The 23,644-nt window shown below is 41.7% G+C and overlaps 2 protein-coding genes across 11 annotated transcripts in view; both read left to right on the top strand.

The window, feature by feature from the left end:
* Positions 1-5,650, top strand: part of agmo (alkylglycerol monooxygenase) — a 54,680-nt gene extending 49,030 nt beyond the window's left edge. The window contains exon 13 of one of the 2 annotated variants that reach the window (XM_061775578.1): positions 4,871-5,650. In XM_061775578.1, the coding sequence (XP_061631562.1) occupies positions 4,871-4,912 (42 nt within the window). In that variant the 3' untranslated portion in view covers positions 4,913-5,650. Of the gene's footprint in view, positions 1-1,116; positions 1,845-4,870 lie in introns of those variants that run through there. The other variant, XM_061775576.1, reaches the window with a different exon arrangement.
* Positions 5,651-7,263: 1,613 nt separating this feature from the next.
* Positions 7,264-23,644, top strand: part of dgkb (diacylglycerol kinase, beta) — a 57,340-nt gene continuing 40,959 nt past the window's right edge. For 2 of the 9 annotated variants that reach the window (XR_009788832.1, XM_061775566.1), the window contains exons 1-12: positions 7,273-8,039; positions 9,473-9,585; positions 11,496-11,572; positions 12,379-12,399; positions 12,550-12,700; positions 13,786-13,923; positions 15,586-15,635; positions 17,505-17,579; positions 18,558-18,677; positions 19,925-20,042; positions 21,351-21,439; positions 22,068-22,184. Coding sequence is in view for 8 of the 9 variants with exons in the window: in XM_061775566.1 (XP_061631550.1) it covers positions 9,501-9,585; positions 11,496-11,572; positions 12,379-12,399; positions 12,550-12,700; positions 13,786-13,923; positions 15,586-15,635; positions 17,505-17,579; positions 18,558-18,677; positions 19,925-20,042; positions 21,351-21,439; positions 22,068-22,184 (1,041 nt within the window). In the remaining variant the exon portion in view is untranslated. Of the gene's footprint in view, positions 8,040-9,472; positions 9,586-11,495; positions 11,573-12,378; positions 12,400-12,549; positions 12,701-13,785; positions 13,924-14,029; positions 14,555-15,585; positions 15,636-17,504; positions 17,580-18,557; positions 18,678-19,924; positions 20,043-21,350; positions 21,440-22,067; positions 22,185-23,644 lie in introns of those variants that run through there. The other 7 variants (XM_061775569.1, XM_061775567.1, XM_061775568.1 and 4 more) reach the window with 7 other exon arrangements.

Genomic DNA, 23,644 nt, shown 5'->3' with positions numbered 1-23,644 from the left:
AGCAGGACGTTCGTGTTGTTTCGCCGGTGCACTGACACAATAAGAACGTGTGGCTGTTGAGATGTATTTCTTTTGTTTTTTTTCTGTCCAATCAGATGTACGCCTCTATGTGTTGCCATGTCAGTCTAATCTGCCCTGGGCCTTTACAATCAGTCATGCTGTAACTTAAGGCCAGTATATTAAGCAATGGGAATGGTTCTTTAAATTGGTCCTCACAGGGCCAAAGAGCTGACCAGCGATGGCATCAGGATCAACGCCGTGATAGGCTGTCTTCTAGTAGGCGGGGCTGTGTTTTTCTTTCGACTGCAAATAGCACTTGTCGGCTTTTTGTGTGAGAATTCTTTATATGTTGTGTACGAAAGCAGGTGGTCTGCGTAACCTTGAAATCTTGACATGGCCATTTTAAAACGTGACTGGAGGCCGGGTCAGGTTTTGAATACATTTTCCCACAAGAATTGCCGTTATTAGGGTTTCATGCAAAGGTTGGGGTTTTAAGCTTGGGTTAGGGTTTCAAACTAGAGTTTTAAGCCTGGGTTAGAGCTTCAAAGTGGGGTTTAAAGCCAGGGTTAATGTTTCAAATCAGGGTTTCAAGCAAAGGTTAGGGTTTTGGAACAGGGTTTGGGTTTCAAATCACTTTCAAACCTGGGTTAGGGCATCTAATTAGGTTTTCAAGACAGGGTTAGGGCTTCAAGCAAAGTTTAGGGTTTCAAATTATGGTTTCAGGACATGGTTAAGGTTTCAAATTAGGGTTTCAAGCCAGGGTTAGTGTTTGAAATTAGGGTTTTGAGCCTGGGTTACCGTTTCAAGAAAAGTTTAGGGTTTCAAATGAAGGTTTCAGGACAGGGTTAGCGTTTCAAATCAGGGTTTCAAGACAGGTTGAGGACTTTTGCATCAACTGCTGATGTGTTGAATTGTTTGGACGAGATTATTGGAAAACTACTCATATTATTGATCACGTAATACTGTAGTACTACTAATGTCATAGTGCCAATGTACTAGTACTACTTATGACTGTTCTGTGTTGTGCGGGCCTTTGTCTCCCTCTGTCTGGAGTATTGCGTAATACTACAATAACCCTACTGTAACAGTATTACCGCGTGTATGTGTGTGGTACAGGCCTTGGTGTCCCTCAGTGTGCTGTACTGGGCTCTGCAGACTTTCTCCCAGCTGTTCTCCATCAAGCCGAAGTCGCACTGAGACCCGGACTGCGGGCCGCGCGGCCTCCCCCTGAGCTCAGCGTGCCGACATGCGCTTCTCCATTTTTCGTCTTTTGCTTTTCGTCATTTTTCTGTGTGCATTTCCAAATCTGACTAACGGCTGATTAACGAATACTGTAAGCTAGCGTATATTCATTTGAAATGTGAACGTTCCACAGCACATGGCGCTGTTTGCAGTCGTCATGTCAGGCAGACTTTTGTTCCTTTTAGAGGGGTTTAATATAGCGGGGTTTATATCCCTTATTCTAATCGTACTCTAACCTTAACTACTGTGTCTACTGTGCATTCGGTCACTCTCTGTAGCCCTAACCCTTAAAGTTGACTCTGGTTGAATGGATAGGATGGACCGGCCTAATTGGGATTTGAACCTTGACCTGTTGGGTACCTGTTTGCCCATCTGTTTGGCCCAGGCCTGTGACCCTCTAGCGCCCTCTGCCGGTAGTTTATTTTTGCTCGCGTTTTGCGGTGTGGGACTGATCCTGGAATGGATTTGAATATGTTTGTAAACGTGCTAGAGAAAAAAATACAATTATTTTGGCACAAATGTGGTTATGTACTAATGTTCCCCTTCATATTAAAAATCTAAATACTGTCTCATCTGAAAATGAAATAAAATATGGGCTCAGATTTTCTTTTTAGCGATGATAATACAGGGACGTAGGAATGAATAGCTGACGTGCTTGTGCCCGTGCATGGGATGCTTGATCATCCTCTCTTCTTCTAACCCTAACACTGGATTGAAACCATACTTTGATACCCTATCCCTGGCTTGAAACCCTACTGTGAAACCCAAAACCTGGCTTGAAACCCTACTTTGAAATCCTAACCCTGGGATGAAACAAAATTTTGAAATCCTAGCTCTGGCTTGAAACCCTACTTTGGAACCGTAACCCTGGCTTGAAACACTGCTTTGAAACCCTAACCATGACTTGAAACCCTAACCCTGGATTGAAACCCTACTTTCAAACCCTTACACTGGATTGAATCCTTAACTCTGGCATGAAACCCTACTTTGAAACGCTAACACTGTCTTGAAAAAAATACTATGAAACGCTAACCCTGGATTGAAACCCTATTATGAAACACTAACATTGGATAGAAACCGTACTTTGAAACCCTAACCCTGGATTTAAAACTCTACTTTGAAACCCTAACTCTGCCTTGAAACCCCTACTTTGAAACCTTAACCCTGGATTTAAAACCCTACTTTGAAACCCTAGACCTGGCTTGAAACACTAACTGTCTCGAAACCCTACTTTGAAACCCTAACCCTGGCTTAAAACCCTACTTTGAAACACTAACCCTAGCTTGAAACCCTACTTTGAAACACTAACCCTGGCTTGAAACCCTACTTACATAATATCTAAAAGGGGGGAGGAAACAAAAAGGGGGAACATCGAGGGAATTTTAAAGTTAGGGTTTATGGAAGAAATGTACTTCCCAAGTAGCTGGTCTTCATCCACGGCTAAAGTATGGTTAGGGTTTCAAAATGGGGTTTCAAGCCAGAGGTAGGGTTTCAAAATATGGATTCATACCGGGGTAAGGGTTTCAAAGTAGGGTTTCAAGCCAGAGTTAGGGTTTCAAGGTAGTTTTTCAAGCCAGGGTTGGGGTTTCAAATTGGGGTTTCAAGCCAGCATTAGGTCTTCAAGCCATGCTTAGGGTTTCAAAGTAGGGTTTCAAGCCAGGGCTAGGGTTTGAAAATATGGTTTCATACCAGAGTTAGGGTTTCAAAGTAGCGTTTCAAGCCAGGGTTAGGGTTGCAAAGTAGGGTTTCAAGCCAGTGTTAGGGTTTCAAAGTAGGGTTTCAAGCCAGAGTCATTGTTTCAAAGTAGGGTATCAAGCCATGTTTAGGGTTTCAAAGTATTTTTTTCAAGCCAGGGTTAGGATTTCAAAGCAGGGTTTCAAGCCAAGTATGCTTTGGTCATTTTTCAGGCATTCAGTCAATTTCACCACAGTGTCAAAAGCTACAAGGCACATTGATCAGAATATGATTCTCATATTCGTCACATGAACACCAGCACAGACGGCACAGACGGCACAGACGGCACAGACGGCACAACCCCCGTGCACTTCCACGATACACTACAACTTGCTTTCAGTTACATGACCAACGTTGTTTGTCACCAACGTAAGGCATATTTTTGCCTTTTCCACTGTGCCAAAACAAGCAACATTACTGCGGCTTACTGAGTCACTACTGAGTCAGTAGTTGTGAAACTCTTCTACATTTGTGTTCGTGTTTGTGTCGGACCCGGTGCAGCGGGTTCTTCATGACCGAAGTATTCTCAGTGCTCCACTTTTGGGTTCAATGCGACTTCACTTTTGAATAACTTGCAGATGCACCGTATGTTTCCTGACACGAAACCCGATTGAACGAGCAATTTGAATGTGATTTTCTCCTTCTGAATCGCCGAGTAATCAAATGAGCGCAGAGCAGACGTATTGATGCCGCTGCGTAGGGGCGAGCTACCTCAAATGGACGCCGGGGGCCTGCCACGGAACCGGCGAGGAAATGTCACCGGGATCGATCACGGCGGCCCGTCATTGGTCATCAGCTTTGGATGGACAACGAGAAAGAGAGAGAAAAAGAAAACAAAATACACTTTTTTTTGGTTTTCCCATCGACATAGGATAACTTCATTTATCCTTTTCAAGATCAATTGAATTAATTCAACTTCATTATTTTGTTATTTTGCACCCAACATAAATTGATATGACTTGGGCCAATTATATTTTTATTTGAATGTAAAAAAAAAATTTTTTTAATTAGAATTTTAATGTGTTTTTATGTTTTCAGCATTGTATTTTTATTGTACTGTAGGTCACATTGATATGACCAATTCTTTCATTTTGATTGAAAGTATTTTACTTTTCTTATCCTGTACACTAATTTGCTCAAATGTTTTTTATTTAGTTAATCATAACGTAACATATACATGTTTGTTATTTTTATTTGACATTGCTAAGACAGTTTGTATTTTATTTGAATGTATTATTATTCATTTAAGTTCATTATTATTATTATTTACAGTTTTCATTTTGTTTTGAATTGTTTAAAAACATTTCTAGTTATTTATTTTATTTTCCAGCTGTTTTCTTTTTAAATATGTGTATTTTACTTTTCATTCACTCTACATTCATTGACATTGTTTGGAATGGTTCTTCTTTCATTTTCACTTACTTGAATTTGAATATATTTATTTTTTTTCTGATTCTTTTTCTTTATTCATGCTTTTATGTACTTCATTAATTTAGTTGTAATACTCTGTAAATGATGCATTACTTTCAACTTATATTATTGTAATTGATCCTTTTGGCTCTAGATTGCTAAACATTTTGATTCTAATATAATTGATATACTTTGTATTTCCATGTTAACATAGTGTTTTGTGCTTGACTAATTCAACCATGTGTATTTTATTTAAACATATTTTCACTTTAATTTATTAAATAATTAGAATTATGAGCATACTATTTTTTTAAATGTATATTGTTTTTTGGGGGCTTTTTTTTGATGTTTCATTTGAATGTGTTTTACTTTAAATATACTGAGCATTACATTGCTATTATTTACTTTATACTACTTAGTTGTATTTCAGTTGATTCTCTTTTCTTATCTGGAAAATGTTTGACGCCACCTGTTCCTAACGAAGTGTCCTGCTGAGGATGTTGGGGGAGGCCCCCGCGTCACGTGACTTGACGTCATTCAGCCAACCGGGCCCCGTCTTCCATCCCTTCGTGAAGGAAAACCTCGCCTCGGGTCATCCCCGTACATTTGTAGGCGCCACATAATGGGTCCCGTTGCTATTTTTAGCCTCTCACGTGGAGTACAAGTGATAGAAGTATACATCCAGAGGTCGAACGGAGATCCACTCGCTCTTCGGCCCTGGCGAGATAAACACGCTTCACTTTTTTAGCCTCCGAAGCTCGTCTACTTTGAGAAGAAGCCGCCAAGCCGCGGTATCAATCGAGCGCAGAGGATTGCTGTGCACTTGCGGGTTGCCATGGCGACCCGCTCACTTCCCACCAAATGAGGCGAGTCTGCTCTGAATGCCCCGTTGCCATTTGACTGTGTAGCTTAATGCTCCCTGGAGATTTTGTTCTTGTTTTTTTGCACCACAGACTCGTATTACGTGAATGATGCGCGCTTGTTTTGTCCCCAATGAGCCCGTCCCATCTTGGAGTAATGGATGAATGAAACCCCATCTACGAATGACTGAGATCATGATGTCAGTGTACAGTGGATGTAAAAAGTCTACACACCCCCTGATCAAATTTGTATTATTTTTTGTGATGTAAAACAATGAGACCGAGATAAAAGAACATTTCCTCACTGTGGGACGAATCAGGTCATTTGAAATCATCTCAATGTTTCCACCATTGTAACATTTAACCTACACACCTCAATTGAGAAATAAAAACTGAAATCTTTTTGTGAGCGGAAGTAAAAATGAAAGAAAAGTGGTTGCATAAGTGTGCACACCCTTTTAGAACTGAGTAGGGGGCTGTGTTCAGAATAGACGAATCCAATTCACACACGACACTATTTAAAGTGCCTCAGATGAACTCCAAATCCATTTCAGATGTTCTAGTAGGCTTTTACTGACAACTTTGTACTCACATGTGTTTGGTTCAAGCCATGTTCCGTAGCGAGCTTCCACAGCGTCGGCGGGATCTCATTGTTCGAAGGTATCAGTTGGGAGAAGGAATGAATATATGGTCACTACTTGGATGATTTCACCTGTTGCGGGGGCGGTCCGGAACCTAACCCCCCCCCCCCGCGGTAAACGAGGATTACTGTATTTGATTGAAATGTTGCATGTCCTTGTCACACTATGAGCTAAATATTGATTGTGCAGTGCTCCCGAAGTGCTGTTATATTACGTTTTTGTGTTGTATTGCATATTGCTAGTTTCTATACACGCGTTGATGTGATGGTAGCGGTAGTAAGAGGTGGATTTTGTCCCCACAGAAGGCCGGCTATCAAATGCACAGACCGCCACTGGTCAGTTCCATTCGCTTTGTGCATGCATGTGGAATGCATGAGAGAAATCCAGAATGCATTTTGCACATTTTCTACCTGACGCTGTGCTGCATTGAGCTCGGTGGTGCTCGATGACATCACACATGAATAAGTAATGCTGCGTGCGTGCTTCCATGAATCATTCCTGCCTCTTTCCCCCGCTGTCCTTCTCCTTCACTTTCCCCACTCGTCCCCCTGAGGGACGTTTCCCCACAGGTTGGCGAACTTAGCAGCTGTCGGATTGAAAGCTAACTGATGCTGCGTTCACGCTGACAGGAGAGAAAGAGGGGGGGGGGGGGGGAAACTGTTCTCACTCTCTCTCGCACGTCCCTCGGGCATGACGAGTGGGCTGCAGCAGCAGCAGCGCGGCCTCTCCTTCTTACTCAACATCAACCGGGTAATTCCGAAAAACACACTCTTGCCCCAGCAACCAACGGAGCGCTCGATGGATCCACCAGTGAACCTCCAGCCCGTCTTCTTCGCACCAGACAAGCAACTCAGAAAAAGTCAGCGCACGCTGGATCATACACAAGCACTCCCATCCTCTAGACCACTCGCTGCATTCTACTTCTTCTTCTTCTTCACAAAAAACATACACACTCATCGACCTCAACAGCCACTGGCTCCCGAGAGCCTCTCGGCATCTGACGGCAGCGTACATGCTGGCGCCTCAGGGGCCCACTGGATCCCCGACAGGATCCTCTCCTGGCTCATTCTTTGGATCTGCCTTTTCTTCTCCAGACTCGACATCTCATCACAACAGAGACCCTCTTGCCCCGGCATCCACTGACTACTCCCCTCGCTCAACAACCGGATCCTCTACTGCACAGGTGTCAAACTCAAGGCCCAGGGGCCTGTACCAAGATTTCAAATTGTCATATTTCATAAATAACATTGAGATATTGCAAGCATTTTGGTGTTGCAATAGTTGAAAAACGCATTACCCTTGTTTTCTGAATCCAAAACTAGTTTATGAATTTACGGTGTAATCTATATGATGTTACAGCCAAACAGGACCAAAAAAAAAAGGCTTTTATGGTTTCACAGTCATAACGGCCCTCTGTGGGAAACCGTAACGACAAGGTGGCCCGCGACAAAAATGACTTGGACACCCCTGCTCTACCGGATGATTGCCATCTTTTTAAAAACTCTCTTCAGCAACACCCAGTCGATCACCACCATCCCTATTGAAAAAAATATGCATTCAAAACATTCCTCAGCTCGATGGATTACGCACGGGGCCGTGCACTGGATCACCGCCAGATCTCTTAACGCTTTATAGCTCATTCAAATATATGCGCTCCTCAGCACCCGCCGGATCCAACTGGATCAGCGCAGCCTCTTCTTCTCCACACTCCACATCTAATTACCATATAAAGACTCTTGCCTCAGCGCCCACTAGATCCCCCGGTGGATCACCGCCGCCTCCTCTTCTCCACCCTCTAAATGACCAACGCGTACACTCCTCCCCATCCTCAGTACCCACTAGCTAGATATTCCATTAGAGCATCCAGCGGAGGTGAGGTGGGCTCATCTGGGAATGTGATCTGCTTCCTGGACTCTGCCGGAGGTGAGAGGCGGCGTGCTGACCTCATCTCGTCGTCCGACCGATGCGTGCGTGTCGCATTGTGTGTGTGAGAGAGAGAGAGAGAGTGTATTTGTGAGCGTGTGTGGAGGCACTCTCCATCTCCTGATGGATGCGGCACACTGAGCCATGGGCACACACACGTGAGGATGCCGCTTATCAACCGTGCCTCGGAAACACAAGATAAGCTTGTTTAGGATATCGGGAAGACGCGGTAAGCTCTGTGTGTGTGTGCGCGTGTGTCTTCGTGATGTTTCAATAATCGCTGCTGTTTGCATGCATGTGTGGGGACTACTTGCGGTTATTTGGGCGTGACTGTCGAAACACTCCTAATAACGATGCGCAAGCTGTGTGGGTTCGCTGCATGTATCCCGCCGGATTGTGCAGTTTTTGGCCTCAAAACAGCTGCAACGAGCGATTAATGCGGGCAGGGTGTATGGTGGTCTCATTAGGAGTCTGTGGGGGGTCTGCACGTGCCGTTATCATAGCAACAGCTCAGTCTGATGACACAGCTCAGAATGCACACACGCAAACAAACAAAAAAGAAGAAAACAAACCCCAGACTCCTCCACTTGCACTTGTTGCATCATGTCAGGATGCTGCACCTGCAGACATCAATCCCGAATATCTACCTATGCGTGATGGGGCCTTTCTTCATTCATATTATTCTTATTTTGAATGGACAGTACTGCCAAATCACAAGATAAGTTGTCTCAAGGCACTTTACATACAGAGCAAGTCGAGAACATTAGAGACCGACTGGAGCGCGCTTATAGTGTCGAGTGAATCCCCATTTATTGCAACATGCCTCAAAACTCACGAATGTTTGTTAGCATGTGGAAAAAAAATATGTATTTTAGGTTTACCAAACGCTAGCCCTTAAACGTCAGTCGTGTCCCCTGGAAGGTTTTTAAAAAATGTTTGCCCCCAGGACTAGTTTTAGTGGTCGACATGAAATGATGCGGACACGCTCGTCATGATCACGCCCGAAGTCAGCCATTTTGGTTTGAGGCAGACATTTTGGACGAATTCCAGGGCTCGCCCTTTGACCCCCCAAAAAATGTCCTAAAATAAAAAAATTCCCAGACCCCAGTTTCAGCAGTCGACGCGAAATTGGGGGGGACCTTTCGATCAAGACAAGTCTCAATGACCCATGCTCGAAATTGAACAGGAAGTCAGCCATTTTGGTTTGAAGGAGACATTTTGGGCATATTGCATGGCTTGCATTTGGACAAAAGAAATTTGGCCCCGACATGGGTTTCGTCAGTCGACTCGAAACTGGGTGGACATGTCGATCGTGGCAAAACGTACAAATATTTAAGGACCAATTCCTGAAATTGTACAGGAATTGAGCCATTTTGGCTGACTTGCACTTTGACATTTGACCCAAGAAATTTGCTGCCAGCACCAGTTTCGCTGATCTACGCGAAATTGGTTAGACATGGAGATCATAACAAAGCGCATGCAAAAGTCTCAAATACCAATCCCTAAACCTGAACAGGAAGTTGACCATTTTGATTTGAAGTGCACATTTCGGGCAAATTTCAAGGGCTTCTATTTTGACCAACTCCAACTAGGCAATTTGGGCGCCCGTGTCTGATTTGAATGTAACATATTTTCCTGCCAATGTTCTTCTACTCCTCTCAGCCCGCGTTTGGAAAATGCCGGTGGGTGAATGCTGAGCACCATGACGAGCGGCCAGGATGCTTGGGTCACGCTGAGCCCAGCAGAATTCGCCCTCTTGCAAGAATATACTCAGTGTGAGTATATTTATATATTTCATTTCAGCCATCCAGCCATCCATCTATCTAGCTACCCATCCATGTTTGGGTTCTTGTTTTGTCGACTCCGTGGACTCAGGAAGTCTGTGTTGCATGTAATGTTGTTATTGTTGTGCCTTTTCCCAGAAAGGACTATCCTCGGCCTTCTACTTGTAATTGGCAAGGGTAGTTATAAAGGATAGGGTCAACACCGCCTGTTGCCAGCAAATGCATTTCTATTTTTGGAAAACAAGTTTTTCTGTGAAGCCGGTTGACTTCCGATAACTCCGATCTGAACCGGTTTTTGGAAATACAATGAATACACTCAAATTTTGGTTTGAAGCAATCATTTCGTGCAAATTCCATGACCTGCACTTTGGTGTGAAAAATGAGCCCGCAAAATGGTGTGGTCATGTCGAACACAACAGGACACAGAAAAAATGATCAAGGACCTATCCCTGAAATGGACTTTTTGGATATTTTTCAACGAGTTCCACTTCACGATTGGCTGACGTCACTCATGACTGTCGGAAGCTGTATTTGAGTTTTTCCAGAAAACCCCTTTGTACGGAGTGTAAATAAAGCGATGACGGCACCGAACTCCGACCAGCGCGGCGCAATTCAATTGAACGGCGCTGCAGTCACGTTTTGGCTTTTCCAATTTCCTCTTGTAACGATGCGCACCACCACGCTGAAGCGTTGATTTGAGCACCGCCAGTGATTTACGGTTTACGTTGCCATCCAAAATGTTGACGTGCGGCAAGATCTAGTGTGGAAAGTATGTGGGGGATCCTGGCAGGACGTCTCACGCTGCCCACACGTCGTGTGAGGGGGCGAAGCGTTCCGAACAACAGAACTTCCTCTGGGGGAACAATCACAATGGAAATCCACCAAAACCATAAAGAAATTCACCAAACTAGGATGATTTTCTAACTCTGCCGTGAACTAAACCCTCAAAATACGGCACCATCAAACCAAAATGGCTGCCTACCTGTGCGTTTCACATCAAATGTCCGTTATTGATTTTCGCGTGTCCTGTCATGATGAACATGCGTGCCAGATTCAGTGATAATCAGATGAAACTGGTGTCACTGTAATGCGCTGGTACCAGTTTGACTATCAGCAGTGTAAAGTCAATCATTGAAAAATGTCACCTTCAAAACAAAATGAAGTTTTTCACAGAGTAGTTTCCTATTAGATTTGTGTGCGTCCTGTGACGATGAATATGCCGGATTGAGCGATCATCGACCCGACTGGTACCGGATGTTAACATTTTTTAACTCTCTGGTGGGTCGCTACCTTAATTCCCAGAAATATCAGATTACCTGTGGATTTTACAAAGTAGGTTCCGACTTTATTTTCGTGCATCCTGGCATGATGAACATGCATATGCCGTATTGCCGTACACACTGGTGGTAAAAAAAATTAAAAAAAAAACAATTTTTTTTTAACACTTTTAAGGGGGGCAACTGATTGGATTTTTCAAGTGCTGTGTATTAAAATCCCCTAAAAAGCAGATTTAGTTTCAGACCGAATGCAAAACGGAGTGAGCACCGAGTCACACATTTGTATCATTGTGTTCCAGCAGCTGCAGTAGGTTCTAGAATATTCTACGCTTGCACATTCGTGACACACAATAATGGCTCCCAACAATGACTTTATGTGGCCAAAGTGCTGCTTCACCGCAACACTATCGTTTTAATAAGATCTGCAGAATGTGAGACACACACACACACACACACACACACACTCCATTATGGATCGTGTTGCCATGGCATTTACGAATGATGACAAATGGCTCCAGTATACTGCAATGAACATCATAGATGAGCTGTTGCAATGAAGCTACACACGCATGTCCACACGCGCGCAGCCTGAAGCGCTTTTGCGTGTCTTTGATCTGTCGTCAGACTCGACCAAGAAGCTGAAAGATGTGCTGCAGGAGTTCCACGGCGATGGCGTGCTGGCCAAATACAATCCAGAGGAGGTTCGTGTAGTTCAGCACCTAGCAATCCAACTCACATTATTATGCATACCATGTGTCCATGCAATATGCAATGCAATATATAATCTATGACATAGCTCACAATGTTCGCAAGAGTTCTCATCGGAAATAATGGCAATACGGTGAAGCCTGTGGCGTGCTGCACTATGCTATGCTACGCTACATAAAGTTTCATGATCGCATCATATTTTTCTCGTTTTTTTTTAGTTTTCCGTCACCGGTGCTCTTATTCTCCATTTAAAAAAGAAAAAGCCAAAGAGAAAGCAAAACACCCGTACAGAAGTGTCCTCCTTCAGAATGTTCACTTCGTTTAGGATTTGAAGCTGCTTGGCTTCCAAACAAATAAAAGGAACCGTTAAAAAAGATGGATTGTATATATATATATAGATAGATATAGATAGATATATAGTTTAAACAAATCATTAAATCGAAAATAATTATTTAAGGCTATAAATCAAAAAATAAGCTCATTAATTAAAGTAATGCAAACATATTAACCGATAAAGTAGAAATAAAAGGTTTTTGTAAATGTATATGCTCATTTCAAAACAATTAAACATACTCATTAAAATGCACAAAAGATAATAAATCTACCTGTATATAATTGAACCCATTCAAAATGTACTATGTAAAAGTTGTTGCCACTTTTCCAAAACATCGGCGCACATTCGGTGCATTTCACTGTACCGAATCTCGTGGGCAATCCGTGTATATCGATAAATGATGACATCAGTCTATTATGTTACGCTACAGCTTGACCTTGTACGTTCTCTCTCTTTTTTTGACAGAAACAGGAAATTCTCAGCCAGGTGAGTGTTACTTCCTCCTTTCCCCCTGAGATCTCCTTTGTTGATCGAGGCCCCCGCAGGCTGCGGGGATGTGACTTGATGGCATGTTGAAAAGAACAAACAAGGCCAGTCATTCTTCATGCTGTGTGTGTGTGTGTGTGTGTGTTAAAGCAGGACATTGATTTTGAGGGCTTCAAGCTATTCATGCAGACCTTCCTGGAGAGCGAGCTGCCTAAAGAGTTCTGCCAGCATCTCTTCATGTCCTTCAGCAACAAGGAGCACCCCAGCCCGTCCTCGTCCTCCGACAAGCCCAGAGTCTCCGGTAAGGGTTTACATGAACAAACCATCACTTGCATTCACTTTCTGGCTACTCTCGGGTTTCACTTGAAAAACGATCTGTTTGGTTTGTTTGGCTGCCGGGAAAGTGAAGCTCGAGTTAGTTGTATATGTTTGTGCCTTGAGATGCGAGTGAGTCGGCTTATGGGTGTTTTGAGATAAGTGCCCATCGTTGGGACACATTTTATTTATTTTTTTGGCTTTGATTTGCGAGCGCAAAAATCGAGATACGAGTTGTGCATTGGCCGCAGTGAAATCAACTCAAGTCACGTCACAGAATTAGTGAAAAATGTTTTTGGGTTTGTTTTTAAAAAGAGCTTTTGAGCTGTTTGAATGCCAACTGAGGAGCAACACATGGAGACAGATAATATACCAATATTAGAATGACAAATACTTACTGAGGCGCTCAGGCTGTTCATGTGTAGTTTATTCGTATGTCTGTATTATACTGCCCCCAGGTGGCCAAAAAAGCATAATGCCCATTCAATTGAAGACAAAAAATGGTTGAATTCTTTGCTTTCTAATTCATTATGTCATTACTGGCTGTTTTTACAAAGTACAGTTTTACAGTGCGCTACTTTTCCACATATTTATGGTGTTTTGAGTTATGAGCGTGGTCACGGGACGAATTAAACTCATATCTTAAGACACTACTGTACCGATAATCCTTTGCAGTTGTTTGACCGCATCTATTTCATTGTTCTTTTGCCTGTCTATGGTGTTTCGCATTATATGTTAGCATTAAGCCCGTTCACCCTTTCGAACATTTTAAGAAAAGTGTGTTTTAATAAGCTTCATTGTCTTTTGAGCATGTGGGAGGGAAAAAAAACAGAACAAAAACAGGTTTTTTCTGTATCGTGGATTTTCACCTTCGTAGCGATAAACAGGGGTTCACTATAAATGTTATGATACTCGAATGGGCTTAGTGAGTCATAAACATTTTAAGAGAAGCTTTTCGCAAATCCGCAGCTGCGCTATTGACGGAGGCCGCCGTTGCTGTACGACTGATGTCAGGCCTCCCTACCAACATCAGGCCCTTCGCAGTTGACATTTGACTTTCTGTGCTCGCAGGGCTCAAGCTGATCAAAAGCAACTCAACCCCCCTGAGGACGAGCGGCGTGCCCGGCCCGCCGAGTACGGTGCAGCTCAAAGACATCGTGTGCTACCTGTCGCTGCTGGAGGGAGGACGGCCCGAGGACAAGCTGGAGTGTCAGTGTCGACATTTTACACAAACCGTATGCGACACATCGGTCTTCAATACACCATTTGACCATGTTTGGAAGCAATAGGTGTGCAGAATGCGAGTGGACTACCGCTGACCTTAACTTAAAACGATGGCCCCCAAAAAATACAATAAAATTGGGGGGTTGCACTACTGTTTTTGGTGAAAAGTCCAATAATGAGGTTTATAGAAAACGAAAAACACAACAGACAGAATTTTTTATACTTTTTCCATTGTTCCTTGTTGTATTATTAGTCAAATTTACCAAATAAATAATTTCGATGATTTAATGCAGTGATAAGTAATGAATAAATCAGAAATTCTGCTTGGAAGTCCCAGTTGTGCAGTTTAATCGTGTAAACGGCGCTCTCTGCTGGTTGGTCTCAGAACTGCATCTCTTTTATGCTGTCAAATTTTGGTCCTTTACTTCCGTTTCCCGCGATCGCCATTTTTTTTTTTTTTTTTTTTTTGAAACCTCCCTCCGCCATTTTTCTGCTTTCAAACGGCAGTTTTGTCAGGTTTAATGGCAAGTGGTGTCCCAATATGTTGACATCCTGGATTTTAATCAACTTTATTCGACGCTTTGGGATATTTTCTCCCAAACCGTTGGTTTGAAAAGTTAAGTTTGTCTGTTCCTCTGCTATTAACGTGTGAGACAAACAAACTACTGTTTGTTTAGTGACACCACGTGCTGTCACAAAACATGCTGTATTCCCACTAAATCCCCACGAAAATACGTTTATATTTTAGTGGGAATTCACATTCCATGTAACTTGTAACAATGATAAATAATAATAATAATAATAATAATAATAATAATAAAGGTTAAGAGTTTCTATCCAACAGGGAAGTTGTTTTTGTCAGTTTCTCACTAAATACATACAGTAGGTGGCAACCCTGCTAAAGACATGCTTTTGATTGAATTGGATGGTCAGTTATAATCACTTAATCAAGCATTTGTTGTGTATGTTATTCATTCATAATCGCAAACAAGAAGGGTCTCGAAGGGGCGGGCATTTTCTCACCACCATTACGACTATCAGTAATGTTGATTACGATGATTCTTGATAGCCGTGCTAATTGTGAGCATGAGTAAAATTTGTTTCGAGAACATGCTGTCACCCTGTCTCGAACTGCTTGACATGAGATTCTCATGATCTCATTGAGTCGATTGTTCCAAAATCTAGGCTTGGAATGAGCTTCATGGTTTCTTTGTTAAACTTAATTACAAAAAAAGAAAAGAAAAAAAGCATTTTTTGCTAAGCAGTACATGCAATGTTTTCACATGTATGTCCACTTTAAAAAGTTGTCAACATTTTTATACTTGTATTGCCTTTTTTTCCATCTCGACAATGGCTTCCTTGTAGGCATGCACACTGGCATCACTTGCTGTTTCCAGTGTACGCACCCGAAAAAAGAGGCCCTTATCTCCTCGTTCTGAACCCCTTACGACCTCATGATGTCAGCAGTGTTATCTTATGTAATTCCCAATCATATGAAAGCCATCTACAGTATGTGCTGCTCAAGTTGTTATTTTTTTGTGTCATCCTTGGAAGATTCAACCGCAATGATAATCATGAATAGGTTATAAAAGCACATGATGTTGATGGCATCTCCCCCCCACCCCCCACCCCGATCTCTCCACACAGTTATGTTTCGCCTCTATGACACCGATGGGAACGGCTCTTTGGACAGCTCGGTAAATATTTTGTTTGAATTTGTATTGTATTTATTGGTAATATAAAACATGTATCTAATTAACTGATGTTCATAGGGAGCAAGTAGACTGCTATCCAGCTAGCTTGTGGTCATCTAAAATGTCTCTTGGATTTATCAGTTTGAGAGACAAATCGTGGTGTCTCGCTATCTCCATGTGTTGTCCTTTAAAATATCCGTCTGTTATATCTTGTGGTTGTCTACTATTACAGATGCACTTGTACTTGGAGTAATGCTCCGATACTACGACACGGATACCACTTCGGAGTCGGAGCCACGTCGGTTGTGTGGAAATACCTCCCAGTGTGTAGGGTTAGGCAACTAGTTTCCATGAGTGGTCGCCCGTTATCTACTCGTTTTTCTGTGAATCGCCGGTGAATTGGCTGTGATAACAGCTAGACAAAAATAATAAAATACTACCTCTTAGACGTGTAGCGGTACCTAGGGGTGTTTGGGTATTAGATGGGAGAAACGCTCACCTTTCAATTTGAAATATACCTTGCACACTCGTGTAATTATAATTTCATGACTAATATAGATAATTTAGATTAAGTAACAGCTTGTAGACTGAAGCATCGGTGTTGTCAGCGCATGCGCGCAGAGCAAGGCAAGCATTCTCTGCTTTTTGTTTTGTTTGGTGCATTCTCAACGGTAAGCATTTCCGGTGTACTTCCGAGAACTTCCAAATTTCTTTGAAAAACAGAATAAAATACAAATTGCTATGCAGATAATACTTCAAGTTTTGAGTTGTTTTTTTTGGTTTGTTTTTGTTTTTTTGCAATTGTCTAGTTCAGTCGCTTTCGGACATGTTGCTCGGTGTGTGGCAGCCTTAAGGTAAGCACTTTGTCAGCCGACTGCAAATTATGCTCTGCAAAGTGGATGCTAAACTCAGCTCGGGCGAGCGATGTGGTAAGCGGCAATATTTTGGAGCCCCGTTGCCATACTCCCTTCACGAAGCGCCAATATGGCAGGTCGAGTGAAGAGAAGTAAGCAGTGGTGTGATAAAGTCTTATTTCAGTTGTGCTGTCAGTTTAATTTTATAACTTGTGGTATCCTAAGAAGCAGTCATTGATTTGTTTTTCCGCACTTTTTCGTCTGTTTTTCACATAGCGACCCCCATGATTGAGACGCCACTTAACTGAAATGCTTTACGTGTGACATTTAAGTGAAATGTGTGGCAAGACTATTCGAAAAACATGCAGTTGCATGTTTAAATGTGGCTAATGATTAGTTGTTACTCTAAAAAGTGTCATATTTGCATGGAACCTATGCCGTGTTCAGGTTGTGTTTATGAACAGTATTTGAATTAAAAAAAAATGCATTATCACATATCGGTGCTTGGCATTGGACTCAAAAAGTAAGTCAATCTAAAATTAAAAAAAAAGTGGTATTAGTGCATCCGTGTCCACGGATGGAGAGCCAACTTTGTGTATCCCATCATTAGAATCCCATTATTAGCGTTCCATTATTAACTCTGAGATCCCAAGTGCCCAGAACACTAAGTAAAACACAAACAGATCTCGGTTAAGATTTGCTCGGTTACCATTCCCTATATACTTTTTAAAAAGGTGCAGTCTCTAGCTCTGATTTAGAGTGAAATTACGTATTATGATGAAGGACCTCAACATCATCACAAGCCACCTTAGTGTTGCACTTTGTAATAATGTCAGCTGCTCTGCGCCTCCCTGGAAAAAACAACAACAACACAAAAACACTGTAATTAAGCCACTGAGCTCTTCACAACGCCTCCAACGACATTTCCAACCTGTTATTACATGCCCCCCATCAGCCTGTTTACAACAGAAGGTTACAAGGCCAGCTAAATGCTGTGTGTGTGTGTGTGTGTGTGCAGGAGCTGGAGCACATCATCTCGCAGATGATGCACGTGGCCGAGTACCTGGAGTGGGACGTGACCGAGCTCAAACCTGTAAGAGGCCAGACTCGAAATGTTTTTGAACTCCGGTATAATTCCATTGCAACCAAAGGTTTGTTATGTAACGCCAGCTCGCTGGCTTCTCGTCGGCTGCGCTCAATATATGGCGTCTTCTTCAAAACATCCAGCCAGTATTGAGTCGTCTTCAAAGCATCGATGACCTGTTTAATTCAATTCAATATCGGGTGAAATATATGAGAGGTGACCGATGCAATGTTAAAATAACATGGAATACGTATTATTTTCATTTTAAGGGTTAAGACTCTGTAACAGAAAGAGAAAATTCATTTTAAAAAAAAACTATTAAATATACAGATACATACATAATAAAAACAAAATTCTTTAATAAAAAATAACTAAAAATACATTTTCAATATAATAGTTACAAGCGTTTTGGCACTTAAAATAGTATAAAATGAAAAATTAAATTGCTAAATGTTTTTACTGTTTACATTATTTGTAATATTTCAGTTTATTTGACATTTTCAGTTATATTTACCAAATACATATATGTATATGTTTTATATTTTATTTTTGTATAATTACATTTTTGTTGCACAAATATCATAAGTGAATACATATATATATATATTTATATATTTTTAATAAAATAAAAACTATAAACACACGTATTTGACCTGTGTACTGTATACATATAAAATAGAAGCAGCTCAGTTATATGCTAAAATAGTGGGACATGGTTGCTTAAAATAAGGCAATAATATTAAACAATATGCATAGTAATACATGGATGGTCAACCGATTTAATTTTAAAATACAGTACAGTATGTTTCTTACAGTCAAGGTGATACCCCAGATCACACAGTGCAACAAAAAACTAAAAAATACTATTAGATATATTTTCATTTGACATCACACTTGGTGACGTGAAGAACTAGAACTAGAACCGCGTCCTCCTTTTGACATTTTCTGTTCTTGTTTTCTCCTCATGCACAATCGTTGTATGGGTAGATCCTGCAGGAAATGATGCAGGAGATCGACTACGACCGCGACGGCACCGTGTCTCTGGAGGAGTGGATCCAAGGAGGGATGACCACCATCCCGCTCCTAGTCCTGTTGGGTCTGGAGACCGTGAGTGTGCAACGGCACATTATTATTCACATGAAATTATTATTTGCAATTAGAAATAGAAAACGGACTGGAGGACCTTTTTAAGAGCTGGAGCGCAGTTAAATTAGTAGACACTAGATGGAAGCATTTGACAAGCATCATTTTCAAGTTTTTATTTTATTTATTAATTTTTATTAGAGTTACCGTTTGTGATATATTGAAGTTTTTTTTTTTTTTTATTGTGACCGGGAGATGCTTTTCCAATGATTTTTCTATTATTTTGGGTGATGATTGCTATGTTATTAATACAAATTATAGATATTTCTTGGTCATTTCTAATGGGCAAAAATGACCCAGAAGCCAAGCCAGGTTTAATTCAGATCTGATCAAGATTGCACACTTGACAGCAATTTACATTTTATATGGAAAATTCAATTTCAGTGTGAGTTTGTTGTTTTTATGGGTCAAGGACTGTCCAGTGAGTGGAAAACATGGAAGACATTTCAAATACCTTACAACATCGCTTCTCCTCACGCGGGTCGCGGGCATGCTGGAGCCTATCCCAGCTGTCATCGGGCAGGAGGCGGGGTACGCCCTGAACCGGTTGCCAGCCAATCGCAGGGCACATACAAACAAACAACCATTCGCACTCACATTCACACCTACGGGCAATTTAGAGTCTCCAATGAATGCATGTTTTTGCGATGTGGGAGGAAAGCGGAGTGCCCGGGGAAAACCCACGCAGGCACGGGGAGAACATGCAAACTCCACACAGGCGGGGCCGGCGATTGAACCCGGGTCCTCAGAACTGTGAGGCTGACGCTCTAACCAGTCGGCCACCGTGCCGCCTACCTTACAACAGTAAAATAATAATGATAATACAGGTGCTTGTATGAGTTTTATTTTACATCACAAAAACATATACATACTGCATTTATACATCCACATTTATATGACCCAGAAGCATCAAAGTCAAACCAAGTTAAATTTTGCATCTGCGATCAAAAGTGTTGTCCGGTGAGTCCATGGAAAACATTTTACAATCACTTGAATTCAGTCCGATAGCACAAAATGATTGAAAACAAACAATCAGGTGAAACTGTTTACCTACAGTGCCAATTTTCTGCAATGATGAACTTAATTGCGTTTTGACAGCTGACCTGCCTGACAGTAAAACGAAAATAAACGTACGCTTATCAGATAAGTGATCCTGCAGCTACTTAAACTCTACTTTGAGTGTGTGTGTGTGTGTGTGTGTGTGTGCACAGAATGTGAAAGATGACGGTCAGCACGTGTGGCGTCTGAAGCACTTCAACAAGCCAGCCTACTGCAACCTTTGTCTCAACATGCTCATTGGCCTCGGCAAGCAGGGACTCTGCTGCTCGTGTGAGTGGAGCCGCACTGCAACACACACGCTAAACCTGCTGCATTCCCAATAATAATCATTGTTTTGCTGAAATTTTGTAAAATGAGTCAACCTTAGAAGTGTAAAGTGCACATTTTCAACCCACATTTTAGATGTCACGAACAGGATATTTATTTTACTTACTGACATCAATGTGCACTGTACCGTAACGGCCACCTTCTTTCCATACGTACATAATGAGCGTAGGATATTGAAAGCAGGGTTTTTTTTGTACACACACCTGCAATGCAGCGCCACCAACACCACCACAGACAAGCAAAAAGTAGAACGACTTCTTTGTAGAGCACTTATATTAATCCATTTCATATACATTTCAACAAGAACCGAGAATGGGCACTGCGTGATTGTATCAAAATGTAAGTATTGAGATAGATGTTGTCCCTATTGACAAATCTTCGCTCCTGAATAAAATGTTAAAAATAAATAAATCCATCAAAATAAGAAGTCAGTGACCTAATTGGCACATTTTTTAAATAATATCTAAAGTAAAAAGTTAAAAAAAAAAAAATCAATGTGAAAGTAACTTACTTCTTTGGCAGATATTCACTTTTAAATAAAAAACTAACAAAATTGAGGGCTTTCTGAGGAGAAACTATTAACTTTTAAATGAAATACAAATAAATTACTAATTTAAATATATGTGTATATTATTTAATTGGTGGATAACATTTTTGAACACAGTTCAAATAAATTACCAAGCTAATTAAGACAATTACTTTTTTGGCATATAGTCACTTAAAAAGAATTTAAAAAATCAACACCAATCAAGAATTTAAAAAATCAACACCAAAAAAAAAACACTAATTATTTTTAAAATTGGATACACCTTTTTTTCTTACGACAGTGGATAGTTTAACATCACCGTAGTAAAGATAAAAAAGGAACTCTGTTTAGTGATTTAGTCTAATAGAAGCAGTTATCGCATTGCGTATAGCCTATTGCTGATTTATTGCACGTAATAATGAAAAAAAGGGTGTAAACTCAGTTTATGGTTTCATGATGCTTTAATGGTGCGTTTTCGCCAGCACATCCTGTTTTGCGTGAAATGTTCTTCATAAATACAACTGATGTAAATGTGAGGCTAAAAAAACCAAACAAGGGAATAAAGAATCAGACACCTCTCCAGTGGTCACGCAGGCTTCATGTTGACGCAGCTCACTTTGTTTGTGCATTCACCAGCACGCCGCTCACACTCTTCACAAAAATCTTTTTTTTTCCCCCCCCCCATTTAATTGCCTTTGACGGTGTTGTGGTGGCTGTCTCTCCAGTCTGCAAGTACACGGTCCATGAGCGCTGCGTGGCCCGCGCGCCGCCCTCCTGCATCAAAACTTACGTCAAGTCCAAGAAAAACACGGAGGTGCGTCCAATTGGAGTGCGGCGCACTCGTCGGTGCGCTTGCGTTCTCCGAGGGCCGCCGAGCTCTCTTATTGTCTGCTTAGCATTGCTAATTAGCAGCAGTAAGCGACTCATCCAGACCTGTTTGATTTCTTGTAATTGTTTCAGCACTTGTGTTGTTTTTTTTTGTGGGCCTTTTTTTTCCAGTGGTGGGGAGTAACCAAGCATAAACACTATGTTATTTGTACTTAAAGGGGAAATAAACACAACATGTTTTTTTTTTTTTTTTTTGCAAGAATACGTTGTATGTGCCCCCACTAGTCCAAACACAATATTTTGATTCATATTGCGTTTGTGGAATAAGAATTAAATAGGATAATTCATCAACTTTCATTCGTCTCAAGGGCCCCCATGTTGGGCTGTGTCTCCCGCTGCTGTCGACTGAAATTAACGTACAAATACTGGTAAATGTTGACTTTTGTACATAAGTACATTTCAAGGTCCGTACTTTTTTTTACTTTCACTCAAGTAAAGGCCTTGAATCGGTACATCTAAGTCTTGTTTTACACAAATATCTGTACTTGTACTTAAGTATGAGTGTGAGTACTGTACTTGTTTTTCTTCTTCTCACCATGTCTTTCCTTCTGCAGGTCATGCATCACTTCTGGGTGGAAGGTAACTGCCCCACCAAGTGTGACAAGTGCCACAAAACCATTAAGTGTTACCAGGGTCTGACTGGGCTCCACTGCGTGTGGTGTCAAATCACGGTGAGGACACTGGGTGCGTAGAGAATTGTAGGATTATTCGATTTACAAGCCCAATTCCAATGAAGTTGGGACGTTGTGTTAGACATAAATAAAAACAGAATACAATGATTTGCAAATCATGTTCAACCTATATTTAATTGAATACACTACAAAGACAACATATTTAATGTTCAAACTGATCAACTTTATTGTTTTTAGCAAATAATCATTAACTTAGAATTTTATGTCTGCAACACGTTCCAAAAAAGCTGGGACAGGTGGCAAAAAAGACTGAGAAAGTTGAGGAATGCTCATCAAACAGGAAGGATATCACCACATGGGCTCAGGAACACTTTAGAAAACCAATGTCAGTAAATACAGTTCGGCGCGCAAGCCATTTATCAACAACACCCAGAAACGGCGCTGGCTTCTCTGGGCCCAAGCTCATGTAAGATGGACTAAAGCAAAGTGGAAAAGTGTTCTGTGGTCCGACGAGTCCACATTTCAAATTGTTTTTGGAAATTGTGGACGTCGTGTCCTCCGGGCCATCCGGAAAAGAACCATCCGGGCTGTTATGGACGCAAAGTTCAAAAGCCAGCATCTGTGATGGTATGGGGCTGTGTTAGTGCCAATGGCATGGGTAACTTACACATCTGTGAAGGCACCAGTAATGCTGAAAGGTTTTGGAGAAACATATGCTGCCATCCAAGCAACATCTTTTTCATGGACGCCCCTGCTTATTTCAGCAAGACAATGCCAAACCACATTCTGCACATGTTACAACAGCGTGGCTCCGTAGTAAAAGAGTGCGGGTACTCGACTGGCCTGCCTGCAGTCCAGACCTGTCTCCCATTGAAAGTGTGTGGCGCATTATGAAGCGGAAAATTACGACAACGGAGACTGTTGAACAGCTGAAGCTGTACATCTAGCAAGAATGGGAAATAATTCAACCTACAACGCTTCAACAATGAGTGTCCTCAGTTCCCAAACGTTTATTGAATGTTGTTAAAAGAACATGTGATGTAACACAGTGGTAAACATGACCCTGTCCCAGCTTTTTTGGAACCTGTTGCAGCCAGAAAATTCCAAGTTAATGATTATTTGCTAAAAACAATCAAGTTGATCACTTTGAACATTAAATATCTTGTTTTGTCAAACATGATTTGCAAATCATTGTATTGTTTTTATTTATGTTTAACACAACGTCCCAACTTCATTGGAATCGGTGTTGTACATAAGGACATTTCTGCCGATTGCTAGTCCCTCGGCGTGGATGGGAGTAGGCGAGCACAAGCGGGTAACAGCTACTGGGAACGCACAACGGGGTTTCCTACCTGTACTGGGGCCATGATTGAGAGAGGCAGGCAGTGGCGGGCTAGAGAAACTCAGTAAATTGGCCCCTCGCCAGTGTGCGAATGAGGGAAATAGTCACCTCGCTACACCCCATTGCAGCGCGCCATTGGCGCTTGGGGAGCGTGCAT

This window comes from Phyllopteryx taeniolatus, chromosome 6 (assembly GCF_024500385.1).
Source record: "Phyllopteryx taeniolatus isolate TA_2022b chromosome 6, UOR_Ptae_1.2, whole genome shotgun sequence".
NCBI lineage: Eukaryota > Metazoa > Chordata > Actinopteri > Syngnathiformes > Syngnathidae > Phyllopteryx > Phyllopteryx taeniolatus.
The sequence above is the reverse complement of the archived record's forward strand: the minus strand, read 5'-3'. Positions and strand labels throughout refer to the sequence as shown.